The sequence below is a fragment of the Polypterus senegalus genome, chromosome 8 (assembly GCF_016835505.1).
Source record: "Polypterus senegalus isolate Bchr_013 chromosome 8, ASM1683550v1, whole genome shotgun sequence".
Taxonomy (NCBI): Eukaryota; Metazoa; Chordata; class Cladistia; order Polypteriformes; family Polypteridae; genus Polypterus; species Polypterus senegalus.
The window spans coordinates 28248774-28265466 of NC_053161.1; the positions used below are offsets into that span (position 1 = coordinate 28248774).

At 35.4% G+C, this 16693-nt stretch overlaps 1 protein-coding gene across 1 annotated transcript in view; it reads right to left on the reverse strand.

Moving 5' to 3' along the window:
* Positions 1-16693, reverse strand: part of LOC120533681 (periphilin-1-like) — a 68699-nt gene that overhangs the window by 29872 nt on the left and 22134 nt on the right. Inside the window, exon 3 of the mRNA XM_039760573.1 lies at positions 570-652. Coding sequence (XP_039616507.1) covers positions 570-652 — 83 coding nt within the window. The remainder of the gene's footprint in view (positions 1-569; positions 653-16693) is intronic.

Consider the following 16693-nt stretch of genomic DNA (forward strand, 5'->3'; position numbering starts at 1 on the left):
AGGTAAATGACTGATCTTAGAACCAGGAGGTAACATGAATGAATAATTACTAGCAGGTGCAAAAGATGCCACTGCTTATATTGGGAACTGAAACTGATTATTGCAATTCTGAGAGATGGAAAAGCCAGAAAGCTACTTCACCACATGCTCTGGGATAAAGATCGATGAAGAAAAAAAAAAGTTCAGTGGAGAACTAGCCTCATCTCCATTTCATTATTCATTTTTTGCACTCTTTTTTTATTCATTCTTTGTGTTTGTATTTAATGGAACATTTCTTGAATTGCATTTAAGAAAAGTACAGCTGTTATTCTCAGTGTTTAGAGATAACAGGAAAGCCCTCTTATTACAAAGCATAATGCAGAATTTAGTTATCTTCTACATATAATGAACAAGAAAGATAAAATCATTCACCAGACCAACCTTTGTATAAAGTGTATAAAGGCAGATGAGACCTATGAATTAATTTTTTTACAAGCCAGTATTAAGGTCTTACTGAACTTTATTTCATGACCCAGTCCAATGCATGTAAAATCAGATAGGTGCCTGCAATCAAAACAAAAATGACGAACCTTTGAAGTGGATTGACCTGTGGGGCTGAGTGGGGACGTATCCCTCGAAGTATTTACGGAACGATTACTTAGCCTTTCCCTGCCTGTGTAAAAATAAAAGAGAAGATGACCATTGCACAACAATAACATTTTAACTTGTTTTTAAGCAAATTATACTAAATATACAAATTAAAAGTTTCAATTAACGTGTAATATTTTTGAGAAAAATAATTGCACACTTTACATAAAAAGTAATATACTATGATTCAAAAGCTTAAGGGAGTACAAAAATATTTAATACATGCATCTGTCTACATAATAAACATAAATATTCTAAATGTTTGCTGAACCACACAGGAAATCCCCTCATTAAGCTGTCTGGATGCAGAAAATAGTCAAGTATATTCAGTTGACAGGCAATTACATTAATTCAGGAGTTCAGAGACTTAGAGTCTTAAAGAACCCCATTAAAGCCATTTATAACAAGAAATGTTTATTAAGGTAGATTTCATTTTAGTGAGGAATGATTCATAAATTTCAGATTTTAGGAAAACTGAACACATTTATCATTTCTAGGACTGGAACCTTAGCATTTTGACTTGAGTGCTTCTTAGAGCTATGTTGTCTACAGATGTGTGCTCCAGAGTGTATTAGCAATGGCAAACTGGTCTATGTGGAGAGGCCAGAAAAAACAATCCATGAATGACCCTAATGATAATTCATATTGTAGAATGTGAAAGCAGGAATTTCAAAGTCCACTTCTGAGGCCAAACCTGAGAATGGTTTCCACTAAAATGCAGTCCTTTCTGGCTTAGTTAAAAAAATACAATGAGGCAAAAAAACTTAATTTTTAAAACTAAATTTTAAAAGAGCACAATACCAGCAGTTCTGGATTTTCGGTACTTGAAGTAAATGTCAACTTTCTGTTTAACCCCACCCCTTTCCTCAAACATTTGCTAGGGTACATGTGAAAAAATGTCTGTTTTGTTGAACATCACAAAGTGAAAGTAAAAGTAGAAAGGTTTAAACATGGTGCCATTCATGTGTCATGTGAGAGTCACAGGAATCCAGGAAAACTAGACTGTGCTGATGGAAACTTCTTCAGCTGTCAAATGAACAGAGCTGGAATTGGAGTATGCGAAATACTGATATAGTTGGACTCGCCTCTACAAATAATACTAGCGTTGGAACCAGACTTTTTAATCAAGGGTGGGCTGACAATAAGAAAGTGCTCATAAAGAGCAAACTCTTAATGTGGAATGTTAACTATGTGAATCTAGCAGTTGAAGTAAAATACCTCCAAAGTGTGAATGCTTTTGACATTAAGTCTCAAATTGACTTCCTACTCATCTTACTGCTGAATTCAGGACTGATAATATCTACCTGCATCAACCTAAGCTATTAAGGAAATTCTTATCCATGTGCAAATACAACAAAAAAAAACAAAAAAACTTGGAACTTTAGTGTAGCCTTACCCAGATTATATTGATAGGATGCAATCTATAACAGACTTCATTCATTGTATTACTGTGAAAATAAAACCATATGGAATGATTCTTGGAAAAGGCCTGCATTAATTATTTTTAATAGAATTTTATTTGTCCCCAGGGGGAAAGTTAGCTGGATTTAAATGTTAATCCTAAAATATTGCAGCAACAGCAGTAATATCTCCTCCAGTTTAGGTTTTGTTATTTAAAAAAAAAATCCAAAATACGTTTATATATTATTGCGTTTGGGGTTGGCCTTGTGGAATGGGACATTTATTAGTAGTATTTGTTATGAAGTATTCAGGAATACCAATGGGAAGAAGAATAAAGGAAGGCATGGGGGTTTCTGTATCTCCAGAATTTGAATGCAAAAAAACAGGATGAGAAGCTGTGAGCCCAAGAACTGAAGTAGTATATACTTGGATGTAGAACTAGAAACTGTAGAACCTGACAGATGTAGAGAAGAAAAGTGAATATCAGGAGAGACTAGCAGAGAAGTTGGATAAACTGGTGGAAGAGGGAGGAGAGAGAAGAAATGGGAATGTGATGTGGCTAAGCCATGCTGTAACACTGCAGAAAAGGTCTATTTAAAAAAACAAAATAAACACCAAGTTCTGAAGCATCAGATACAGTGATCCCTCGCTATATCGCGTTTCGACTTTCGCGGCTTCACTCCATCGTGGATTTTAAATGTAAGCATATCTAAATATATATCACGGATTTTTCGCTGGTTCGCGGATTTCTGCGGACAATGGATCTTTTAATTTAAAGTACATGCTTCCTCAGTTTGTTTGCCCAGTTGATTTCATACAAGGGACGCTACTGGCGGATGGCTTAGAAGCTACCCAATCAGAGCATGTATTACATATTAACTAAAACTCCTCAATGATATACTATGTGCTTCCTGCTTTTCTTGGTCTTTCTCACTCTCTCTGACATGCTCTGTGCCTGACGGAGGGGGTGTGAGCAGAAATGCTGTTTGCCTAGAAGATACGGAAGCTACTCTAAAAAATGCTGAAAGACTACCTTCACATTGCTCCCTTCTTTGCGGCTGCTTTATCGCGGTGCGCATACTTAAATGCCCAACAGCACGTATTGATTTTTTGATTGTTTGCTTTTCTGTCACGCTCTCTCTCTCTCTCTGACATTCTCTGCCCCTGACGGCACTCCTTTGAAGAGAAGATATGTTTGCATTCTTTTATTTGTGAGAAAGAACTGTCATCTCTGTCTTGTCATGGAGCACAGTTTAAACTTTTGACTAAAGGGTGTTATTTCATGTCTAGAGGGCTCTAATAATGTTAACAGTGTGGGAGAGTTTATAAGGGCTTAAAATATATAAAAATAATCATGCAAACATGGTTTTTACTTCGCGGATTTTCACCTATCGTGGGAAGTTCTGGAACGCAACACCCGCGATCGAGGAGGGATTACTGTAGTGTGATGAGGATGTGGTGGACTGTAAGGTGACAAAGTGACCGTGTGGTGAGATTTGGCAAAATAGAATTTAATTTAAAATTTTAAGAAAACTGACCGAAACGCAAGTGATGAGTATTAAAGATAAATATGGTTGGTTATGCAGGAAAACAAAGCGTTTAATGAGAATAGGTTTTAAGAGTGGGGAGGAAAGTGAAAGAGGGGAATCACCAGGAGGGAAAAGAGTAAAAAGAAAAAGCATGAAGAAAGGAGAGCATTGGTAAACAACAGAAGAGGCAGAAAATGCTTTTAACAATATGCTGGATATAACAATATTATTCCTGAAATTAAGCATGGAGGAATGAAATCAGTGGTTGCAATTATTCCCTTAATAAAGAAAGGATGGACATGGCCATCAGTGCCAAAGGAGTGGGAGACTAATATCATAATGCTGATACATGAAAAGGGGAAAAAGACAGAATGTGGAAACTATAGAACCACGAACCTATCATCACTGTCATACAAAATGCTGAAGAAAAGACTCAGGATGGTTACTGAACATACCCTGTAACAAGTAAGGCCGATGCTCAACAACAAATTTATTCTTAGGTTTGCAGCAGAAAAGGCAATGAATAGAAACAGAAAGCTGTACTTAGCCTTTTCAGACTCAAAGGTACCTTTGATATGGTACCAAGAACAGAGATTTGGAATGCTATGTAGCACTGAAGAGCTACTAGCTGCCCTGAATGCCTTATACAAAGGATCACAGCAAACTGTAAGGCCCAATGCAGTTGTTTCTCAGCCTTTCCATATTGTTAAATAAGTCATGCAAATGGGATAGCTTGAGTTCAATGTTACTTGTTATTTTTATGAATGAAAAACAAACAAAAATGTAAAAGACTGATCACTGGAGCAAAGATAGGAAACTTAAGGATGTGGCGTATATTATAGCTCCTAGGTTTTGCATATGATATTCTTGTGATGGAAAAGAGCTGATAGGAGTTGCAGAAATGTGTAAAGGTGTTGTAACTATAGGATTTAAAGACATCCTTTCACCACATGCTACTGTATTCTGTTTACAGACTTGAAAATTACATGGGACTCTCAGGAACTATCCTCTCATGGTTCTAGCTCATACTTATCAAACAAATTTCCGTAAGTTCAATAAATGAGTTCTTAAGTTAGATGTGATTTCCCACAGGGATTATTATCATTTTCACTTTACATGCTATCCTTGGAAGGTATAGTTACATGCTTGGAAGAGCAATAACCCCTTGTCAAAAAAGAAAAATCTGAAATGTCACAAATTGGGTGAAAAGTATACAGACAGTAAAAAGTTCGTGTCACTTTTAACTCTGCAGGCCTAAACAGTGTTACTAAATAAGCCCACAAATTAGGCCATTGACACCACTTTGTTTTTACCAAACACTTATAAAACCTAATTTTCCCACTTTAAAAACATAAGGGAGAAGGAAAGAAAATCAGCATTTTTACTTTCTTGTTTAGGAAGTATAGGGAAAGTATTGTAACCATCCAAAAAAATTAAACTTCGAGATTTTGATGAATCTCGATGTTTTAGACCTCCCGAATCCAACTTAATTTCTCATAGGGAAAGTATTGTAATCGTCCAATAATTTGATTTCGAGATTTTGATGAATCTCGACGTTTTAGACATCTTGGAGTCTGAAAATACCATTTTTGGAATTCTGTCTGTCTGTCTGTGTGTAAACACAATAACTTGAGTAAGCTTTCACTTAGGTCAACCAAATTCTGCATACAAGTATTAGGTACAAAACATAGATCTCCATCAACTTTTGAGCTATTTACGCTAACCGGAAGAGGTACTTTTTAATTCATGCAGTGGCAGACCCCATTTTCTTCAACTTTACTTTAATTGTTCAATATATTATTAATTTGATTAGCTGTTGATGGTTCTTTAATGTACATAATAAAAAAATATAATCATTGTCTTGCAGTTTACTCCTCAAATATCCATGTCCATATATGAGTATACGAGAAAGTCTAGTTAGAGACTGCTCACGTTTTTTTTTATAAAACATACTGCAATATATCATTGACAGAGCCAAATAATGTTTTGTAGCTTTTACTCTAAATGCTGCTACAAGAATCATTACTAGATTTAGGTATACCATATACCTCTTGTTCTTAAGTGTTTACACTGACTTCTCTTAATTTTAGGGTTAAACTAGGGGTTCAGAGGCTCTGCTCTGTGTTTAGTATACTTGCATATAATAGAAATTATTACAGTATTAATGATAATCATCCAAGTAAATGTGATATATCCTTGTTTTTGTTGATTAATCTGTGTAATGCACCTTGAGTTGCATGTTAATGTATGATAAGGTGCTATATAAATCAAGTTATTATCTATACTAATAAAAGGCAAAGCCCTCACTGACTGACTGACTCAGGTAGAAAGCTGGAATTTGGCAGGCTTATTCCTTACAGCTTACTTACAAAAGTTATGCAGGTTTCATTTAGAAATTCTACACGTAACGGTCATAACGGTTGACAGCGTCCACCATGTTGAGCTTTCTTTATTATGGCCCCATCTTCACGAAATTTGGTAGGCGGCTTCCCTGCGCTAACCGAAACCAATGTACGTACTTATTTCGGTGGTATGACGCCACTGTCGGCCGTCATATTGAACTTTCCAATGGTCTTTGTTACTTATGGGCCCATCTTCAAGAAATTTGGTATGCGGGTTCCCAACGCTAACTGAATCCTACTTACGTACATATATACGTCCATAGCCTGCAGCTTGGTCACCGTGTGAGGCGGCGTTGGGTCCCCCATCCCAACGCCTCCCACGTTGTTGGCTGCCTGCCTATATAAGGCCATCCGGCGCCCCGGTCTCTACATTCCCTTTCTTGCTTCGCCACGGGATTCACATCTCCCTGCTGATAACTACAGCCTTTTTATTTAATCCACGGCTTCTCTGCTGTTGTAATTGTTCGTTTATTACGATTAAAGTTATTGTGCAGGTATTTTAGACTTACTTTACATTGTTCAGGTACCCATTTCCTTTATCATTCCAACCGTACCCCCATTAACATGTCTATCGAGGTGATCACCATCGATCAAAGAACTGTCACTTACCGAGTGGTTTCCATGCCCGGAGAAGGCACCTGCCTTTTCCATTCTCTTTGTTACACACTGCACGGCCATATCAGGCTCACTCTTGATATCCGGAGGAACATTGTGTCTTATGTATTGAATGACTTGGACAGGTTCAAGGTGTGGACTGATGACTGTACAAGAGATATTTATACTACACAGGAGCATTATAAGAGTGAAATGCTTAAGCCCTTCACCTATGCTTCTGCATGTGAGTTGATGGCTGCCGCTAAATTGTTCGGTTGTCGCTTTCAAGTGTACCGAAATGGCCAAATATTTTACACCTTTCGACAACTTCCAATGCCTCTTAAACAGCTTAGATTCACAGGTGACGATTTCAGTTGTGGACACTTTGATGTTTATGAATGTTTAAACTCTCAAAAGCTGGGTGCAAAGTTATTGATGAAACCGGTTGTATGCTTACAACGCTTGACAGATGCCGAATGTCTCTTCAACACAAGTCCTGCAAATACTGTCGTAATTGAAACAAACCATGAAACTCAAACCGATTATAACAGCAGCAATCCAAGCTGTGAGATTTGAGATAAGATTACTTTTCACATGGCCAACTGTACGTTGCATGCTCAAGAGTAAGCTCAGCGCACAGCTTGGTCATATTACAACCGGAGGGCCGAACTGACAATGTGGTATACAAAGAGATCCTTAACAAATAATTATTGTTATATTTTCCCTCAGTTTAAAAAGGTTTAATTTTCTTCTTAATAAAAATTTTAAGACAGTACTTCTACGCTGCAAAGCGCAGATATTTTGCTAGTTATTATTATTTGTTAGTCAAATAGAAATTTTTTACTACATGTTCAACCTAATTTTTGCATTTATGTATGTAAATGACTTGAAAAGTCTAGCAAAATGACACCTTTTATTGGCTAACTGAAAAGATTACAATATGCAAGCGTTCGAGGCAACTCGGGCCCCTTCTTCAGGCAAAATGTAATACAGAAACTGGAGTTCCCTTTGTTTATATACACACTAGGACAAGAAACAACATTGGTAAATCTTTAAGTGAGAAATCTTAAATGTAAAAAATTAATAGACTCCTTCAGGCTAGGGTTCATTTAACAAGAGAGAAGAACAATGTATGGTCAGGACCTTTGGATAAGATAACTGTCCAACAAAGTCTTTTGAAGTTTCTAATGAGTTCTTCAATACAATGTGGATCAGTAGTCAGGTTGTCTGCGTCAGTCTGAGAGATGCGAACAATCCTCATACCTGGCCATAAAACTCTTGTCTCTATTCAAACCATGTTGCAATGTGTTAAATTTTAGCATGAGTTTACCTTCCCATTCTTTTCTCTCTTGCTGTGTTCTGAAGTTTCCCATAAGCACTGTGACTTTAAAGTCCCTCTCACAGTGTCCATGGCTATTGAAGTGGGCCGCTACAGGAACATATGTGTTGCCATGTTTAATGTGGAACCTGTGTAAATTCATTCTCTGGCGGAGTGTTTGTCCAGTTTCTCCCACATAAGAGTGCAGTGTCAGGACATTTCATGCAGAGAATTACGTAGACCACATTAGATGATCTGCAGGGAAATGATCCCTTTATGTGATGTTCTAGTTGGCAGTATGGCATAACTATACGGTCTGTATTATAAATGTGGGCACACGTTTTACATCTTTTCTGTAGGCAGGGAGATGTGCCATTTTCTTTTGGTTCACTTAGGAAGCTTCAGACAATTAGTTGCTGAAAGTTTGGTGGTTGTCTGTATGATGAATAGTTACATTAATTCTACAATTGTATTATTGGAAAAAACTTGTTAAATGCTCTTAGTATGTACTGAATTGCAGAGTTGTACACAAAAATAAACCTTTTCAATTGATTGTGGCAAATGTTTACAACTTTGTTAATTTGGAATACAAAGGTAATACAGAGGTAATGAATAAAAAGTACATGTTTTCAAAGGGGGCATGCTACTATCTAACTTTAAATTTTATTATGCATTGTGAATAGATATGCTAAGAGAATATTTAAATAATCAGAAAGAAATTCATTTGCAATCACTTGGAAATCCTATACAAATCCACCATGCATGGTTTGCTCTGCACACCTCTTAGTACTAATTACTGACAAGTTAGCCACAATCCAGTGGTTCAATATTCTCTTAGAACACTGAGCCAGTGCAAACACACTTGAAATATAAAGCTAATTTACTACTGGATGAAGAACATAGAACAATGAAAGCTGTCATTTTGTAGTGAACAGAAGCAAAATGCACTTGCTCTTCAATAATTGAGCACAACAAAAGAAATAAGTTATAAAATTAAAACAACATCAGAGCCAAGGCCATTTTCAGCCCAACAGGCCTAACAGGGGTCGCACAAAAACAGCTAATCACAAAACTCATGAAAAGCAGTGATGTGCTGCTGTACATGTATGCATTCCTTGAGAAAGTGCAAATTACTACTTACAAAATAATTTATATTTAAATTTTCAGGGTTCTTTTTCTGTTTTATTTCTTAATTTTTTTAAATAACCATTTTTTTTGCTTCTTTGATTTCTGCCTAAATACTTCTTTTAAATTATTAGAGCACTTTTGATTCAGACAAGTTATCCAGCCTAACAAGATCCTATTTACTAATTTTCTCCTAAGTAACACTGTGTCAGGTTTTGAAAGCCCCAGAAGTCCTACTCTCTAGTAAACTATTTGGTAATATATTCTATGTTTCAATGATTCTTTGTGTGAAGAAATACCCTCTAATGTTTGTGCATAATTTTACCTAAGCATGTTCCCAATTGCATCATCAAATTCTTTTTAAAGTAAAAGGTGGGACCAATTGTAATATATTATTCCTAAATTTAAACACTTCAATCAAGTTCTCTTTTATTTTTCCTTTGCTTAAACTTAAAAGATTCAGCTTCAGTATTCCCTTATAGCTTAGTCCTAGAATCAGTCTAGTCACTCCAGCACTGAATATGCCATTTATAGCTGCATTGCGGACCCAGTAGGCTGATTTTGTTGAAATTTGGCACACTTGTTCTTAAAGGAAATGTATTGAAACAGTTCACTTTTTGTTGAGATATCTCAAATAAAATGCACTGTACAAAGTTTTGATATCTCAAAATCTCCCAGTGAAAAGCATTGAAAAATTTACAAACTCACCTATCTTAAAAAAGAGAAAAATTCTATGCGACTTCAATTTCAAATCAAAAGAATTGAGAGAGGTCACTTCAGCATGTATTACTATTGTTTTCCTCTTTCACTTGTCCAATGGCTGATCCAGCCATACAGATCCTCAATACAAGTTACTTAAATGTGCATGCTCATTTACCACAAGCAGTAGGAGAAAAAAGGTCAAAAAAATATATATGGAAATGACTATGACAGAAAAGGAATTATGTAACCATTGCTCTTTAAGAATAGACATTACACAAAACACAAATTCGCTGCATTATCTGCATATTAAAATGATTTAGCACTAACCACAGCTGCTCTATGTCACAGTCCAAAGCAGCCAATGATTTTACCAAGAGACCTAAACAGATATTTTAACTCACTGTGAGACACTTCTTTCAAAAATGTTACATTGAATAAATTTGAATTACAATTATTTACAGACCCTCTACAATGGACAACTAACAACAGCACACCAATGTATACCATTGTTACAAGCTTGAATTGTTACCTGCTGCCTAACAAGGCTATTTGGGCTATAGTTTTAACTACAGCACAAGAGTACATCATAATTGAACAGTGTTGTTATGGCGCATATACAGTATTTAATGTAGTCTAAAATAGCACATAATTGCATTCAAACACTGATGTTCTCTTTGAATACAACTCATTGCTACCAAAATACTGAATAAATAAATAGCTAAAAAAATTATAACACTTAAATATTCAAGTCCCCAAACACATGTCAGACATTCTTGTAATATAAAGAACAAAACTGCACAGAGTACTACACAAGGCCTCACTAGTACATTACATAACCTAACTCCCATCACTTGTAACCTACACATCATGATATATATAATTTTTAATTATCCTTCTTTACTGGCTTCTGTACACTGCTAAATGTTGAAAATGACAAGTTCACTATGACTCCGAAGTCTTTTTCCTAAGCAATACCTTTGGAATTTTAAAACCTCTCACAGTATGTTTAAATCTAACATTTTTACTTCATGTATGTAATAGCTTAAATAACTTTAAATTTCAACTGTCACATATCTGCCCAAGGCTTTGTTCTGCTCATCTGAATTTAGATTATCTGTGATTCAACCTGGTATATCATCATCTACAACCTTAACGACCTGGTTCTTTATACATATTTTATTACACACTGTGGGAAGCAGCCCGGACACAGACAGACGGACATCATTTTAGAGTCAAACACACGTTTAGTTACAATAATATTAAAGTGCACAACCCAGTGCCGCATTACCAATCACCTCAATAGGCCAAGCCAACACACAATGCCTTTCCTCTCTTCAGGCCGCCTCTTTCTCTCCCAGACCTCATCCTCTTCCACCCAACTCCAGCCCTGAATGAAGGGAGGCGGCCCTGTTTATGTTCCCCCGGATGTGCTCCAGGTGTGCTCCGGCAATCTTCCACCGACACGGAAATTTCACATAGAGCAGTGAGTGCTGGCAATTGCAAAATATTGCAACACTTCTTTGGATAGCTTTATGAGGTGCATGAAGAATCAACATCATATTGATAATACTAAATAATGGGGGATAAAATAATTATAAATCATCTCTGATGTCAACATTACCTCTAATACAGTAGACCAACATGAAAACAATTATAAGCAAAAGAAGCAAAGTGGGTTCTGAGTGATACTAAAAAGGACCTTGACTGGGTCACTCAGAAACACAATCTATTTCTTTACTCTTTGGCAGTGTTGCTATACATGCCAAAGTGCTTTATGTCATTGTCTTGCTGCATTCCCCAAATGCAATTCATTTTCAGTTCACAGAAGCAAGCTTGACATTATTTTGAAAAATCATCTTATATAAAGTAGAATTCAAGGTTACTTCTATGAAAAGAAATTGTCTAGGTCCCGATAAAGTAACCTTCCTCAAAATCATGACACTTTCTAGAGCATGCTTAACTTTTTATATGTATTTCTTACTATTCAATGTAGAGTTAATTTTCTCCAGAAAAACAGATGTCAAATTGGTCATATATTTCTAATTTCGATTAAACAGTCCAGAGAATATTGATTTTGAGGAGAATTCAGGTGCCTTGCCAAACTTGACTAAGCACTTGTATGTTTAAAGTGGACAGTGGTTACAACATTAATGTTCTACCATAGGTCCCACTTTTGCTTAGGGTTTTTCTCCGTGGAGGAGTCATGACAACAGGTGCTGCCAAGACAATTGATCCCTACCAGTCCCAAGATGTTATTCTATTGAGATTTTTGACTTCATGGAAAGTTTTGTGCTTTGCACTTAGGAAGGTTTTGTCAGGAAGGCAGCTCCTAGAAAGCTGGAGAAAGTTTTGGTCAGTGCACAATATGGATTTTACTATGATACAACTGAGGCCCCTGTGCATTAAAATGTAGCATGTACTCTGCTCTATACTGATAAATAGCAAAAATCTTTATCTACAGTTTCAGGAATTTGTTTTAGTTGGGCTTAAAAGGAAATTATAAATGTTTATTTTGGAGAAAAGCAAGGTGAAAAACCACAGACTATGCTAAAAGTAAAATCAGCATTGACTATTTTGGATATAAAATATGGAAGAGTGTAGAACAGGGAAATTTAAAATTAAACAAGACTTTTCTATTTGAAATGTAGTGGAAGATGCCTTAAATTAAAGGTAGTGATCATGCCTAAGATGATGCACTAGCCACCTTTTTTGCTACCAGATATTTAGTAGAATTATGTATCCATCTGTCAATCTACTGTCAAACCTACTTAATCCAGTGGAGCAAAGCAGGGGCCTGAAAATTTCTAAGCATCATCAGAAGGAAAACAAGAACCAACCTTGGATGGGAAAAATAACATGAGGGAAAAAAAGAAGGAAGAAAGAAACTGGCTTCCCACGCTCTAAAGGTTACCAGTTTAAAAAATACAACTTAAGTATGCATGATCTTTAAACAAATAAGGGTAAGCTAAAGTAGTTAAATATTTGTTTAGTGCAATATCGACAATACCAGCAACTGAATATATAAAGATATAAATTGATCAATGGCGAGAGCATAGGAATACTAAATGAGATTTGAAAATGGAGAAATGGGAGAATGAAATAACTGACACATGAGGATGGATGTACAAATTTCATTAAGTTTTTAAAGAATGAGACATTTATTGCCTAGGTACTAAAATGGAGGTATGGTCAAATGGTAAGGATAAAGTTGAAATTATTCCACTAAATGGAAAAACTATGGAGTAATATGAAACCAATGAAAGAAAACACTGCCTTGCTAAAAAGTAAAAGGCATTATTGTAATAAAAGGGGAAACTTAAGTAATGTATTTGAAACAAATACACAACATAAAAACATTAACTGTTGCTCTGCCAAAAACTAAAGCTTTAAGTAGGTTTTAATAGTTTATTTGCTGAATATGCATTTTCATATACTTGGTTACAAAATCATTTAAATAGCTGTTAGAAATCAGTTGTGAATGCTTGATGTAAAAATAATGAACTTGGTAAGCTCATGAAATTTCTCTCAGTAAGAAGTACAAAAGACTGAAAGATAAATATTTTGCCCAGAAACATCCATAACCCAAATTCTACAACAAAAAAACAATTTGATCAAAATATATAGGTAAGCAGATTCTTAATAGAATGGTGGATAATGAGTAGTTCAGCAAACAGCATATAAACAGGAATTAATGTCCAATTGTAGAAGAAGAGACAATTCACTGAATTATTCTTACATTTATATGGTCATTTAACTGGCAGAAATTTCCTTTTAAAAAGATACATTCTTAACATCTACAGTTTCTTATCAAAAATAAGACATGTGCCCTGATAGGCAATAGCTACCTTTGTAATTACTGTATTCATTTGCTAATATAGCCTCTGTTGGACTAACAGCATTTGATCTTTGTGTTTTTTTAGACCCTTTTTCCTGTTTTGATGTATAAGAATTGTCTTACTTCGGCACTAAGCTCTAATATTTCAGTAATCTGTCAAAATACTTATTTCCATGCAAATGTAAAAACTAAATAATATTTTTCTATAGAAAGTTTTATCTTATTCATTGAACTACATGCCCAGCAAGAATGTCTATATGTTTTTACTCTTTCTGTTCAAATATACATTTTTAAGGTGCAGAGGTGAATGCTGGAGGGTAGTCATTATTTTGAAGTTAGATTATAATGTATCATGTACTGTCCTTAAGGAAAAATAAAAATCATGTCCTTGTGGTAAAGTGTCCATATATGATTTCTTGCCAAAAACAGTAGTATAACACCTTCAGAATATAAGCTGACCAGCAGAACAAATATATATGCATTTTTAGTGCTAGTCTGCCAGGACAATAATATAAATCAGCTAACAAAACTGAGCATTTATGGAGTTTTCTACTAACACCCTGTCAGACATGAATGACCAAAAAACCGGCAGGCTTAGTAATGAAGGGTTAAGAGTTTGATCTCTTCAAGACATCTGCACGTTTTGAAACCATGCTGATTTTCTGAGAAGGGAAAGGTCAGGGCTTGTATTAAAATCACCTATATAAATCAAGGATATCCTTTTTCTAACCTGACTGGGTGTAATTAACATGTTCCAACAAACTAAACTTCCTCTACAAATATGTGCCTTGTGCACAAAACCAGATGCTTAACACTAACTATTCCAGGATCTATATACTTTTCTTTTCTCAAACCTTAAATTCTAGCTCTAGAGGCATGTGCCACAATATGGAATTGGCAGCCAAGGTTAATTCCTTCTTGCAATTTCTTTGTTTAAACATATAGCAATTTTAACTTTATGCCAATAAATCATGAAGCAACTCTAGTTTTCAAAATAAAAAAATGTCAGATCTTCAGTGGTCTGTTCAATTGGGGAAAAAAACATTTAAAGAGATACAGAAATGCATGGATGACTGATAAACATTAATAATTGGTACTGTAAACAATTCAAATTAAAAAATACATCACTGGACAACTGGAACAAATACAATTACTTTAATAAAAAGGATTAAAGCCAACTTACATATGTACTTAAATACATATGCACTACTTTTGCCAGCTACTTGCTACTATGTTTAAATATTAGGCAAAGGTACTGAATAAGCTTTAGAAAATGCTTTGCGAAAAATCAAAACAGAAATTTACAAAGATCTTTTATACAGGCAAAATGCAATCTCTTCACCAGCAAAATCAATACCTATTTAAAAATCTAGCAATTTTTGGTGATATCTAAAATAGAGCAACACTGCAACATTTAATTTATTTCAGTGAATAGTATTAATTTGACTGAAACAGCATACATAAGGACTTCAAAATTCAGCATCAGAAAGAATAAGTCTTACAATCTATTATAGACTCTCCACCATCGGTTCTGACTATGTAGGATATATATTTTTCAATGAATGGACAGTTGCAAATTTTTATTTGTATGAAGCAAATATTTAAGGCCCTAAAAATATTCTACATGGAAACAAAATATGGAGAAATAGATTGTGGAGAGTGATTATGTTCAGAAAAAATGATAACCAGCTGATAGCAATTATGTCAAAATGAGACCCTAAAACTTTGTAGTAACAGAGCCATTTATATGTATTGTTGAAAGTTTTAGAAGAAGATTAGTGCCAGTTCCTTGAAGGGCCTTACCCATGAAAATATTCAAATAGAGACATTTTGAAGTAGGTTATGAAACCCTACACATAGATACACAAGGTGCAAATTTCAACCCGCCAATATCTGAGCGTTGGCAAAAGCAACTAAACTAACTAAGGCAACCAGTTTAAAAATAATAATACATATGAAATACCCCTTAATATCATTTAATCATGTATATATGAAATAGACTGATAAAAGAAAGGAAGAATATTCAAATGTAATCCAAATTTGTTACAAGTCTTGACTCAGATGTGTGGTTAGGACTACATTAAGGGGTTAGCAGAGTACACCTTAAAGTAGGATGGGGAAAATCTTAGAGCAGACTGCAGTGCTGATGTAACAGAGATAAATTACATTTTCCACTCCAATTTGTAATAAATAACTCAGGAAGATATATGACCTATCACCAAGGTCAGTGTGGAGAAATGGCAAAATATCAAGGGGAATATCGAGGAACAGGCAAGTATTCATTGCAAGTATCTATACCAAATGACTGTTTTCAAAGAAAGTGCACAAACTGCATTATGTTGACATGTAAATTCAATATGTAAAATAATGGTCTGGTAATAAACAGAAAGACTAGGGGGCTTTGCCCTCCGCTCGCCAACCCTTCCCTAATACAATCCCCCCAAGTGCTGTTGTGATGAGGGGGGCTGAATGCACCCCAAAGAGACATGGTCACTCCTCCAAAACCCCTCTTAAATGGTGATACAATGGGAAACAAATAACAGTTGTTTTTTTTTACCTTCTCTTTGCTTGATCAGATGCTGGCTTGCTGCTGCTGATGTGCCGAGTGATCTGCATTTTGTGCGGCGCTTCAAACGTTTAAAAGCATGTACAGCAGCTGTCCTTTTGTCTCATTGCCTTGTCTCTCTTCTCTCCCAGACATCCTCAAACATTATTTGATCTCTTTTCGCTGTTCTGTTATTTCACTGAGTATTATTTTCCATTTGTTTGCACTAATGTGATCTTTACTCTCATTTTTTTGAGACTTTAGAATTTTCCTACTTGCAACCTATCTCTAACCTGCTCTGCATGTGTATCACGGGACTTGCTTCCAAAAGGATGTAAGTATGACGTGACTTGACCATCTTGCGGGACATGAAAGTGTCTGTCTGTTTCTCTTCAAAAGATCATGCCTCGTTGCATGAAAAAAGTCTTGTCTATTTTTTTTTATAATAGAGAGATTATTTTTTATTTCCACAGGTGTTGTGCGGTTGCAGAAGACATTTTCATGCATTTGCTTTCATTATTGAGCACATGCTGTATATCAAACATGACTTACTTTTTGGGGGATTATTTGCACAAAATCATCTAACTCCACCTCATCTCAGAATCTGTCATGTTA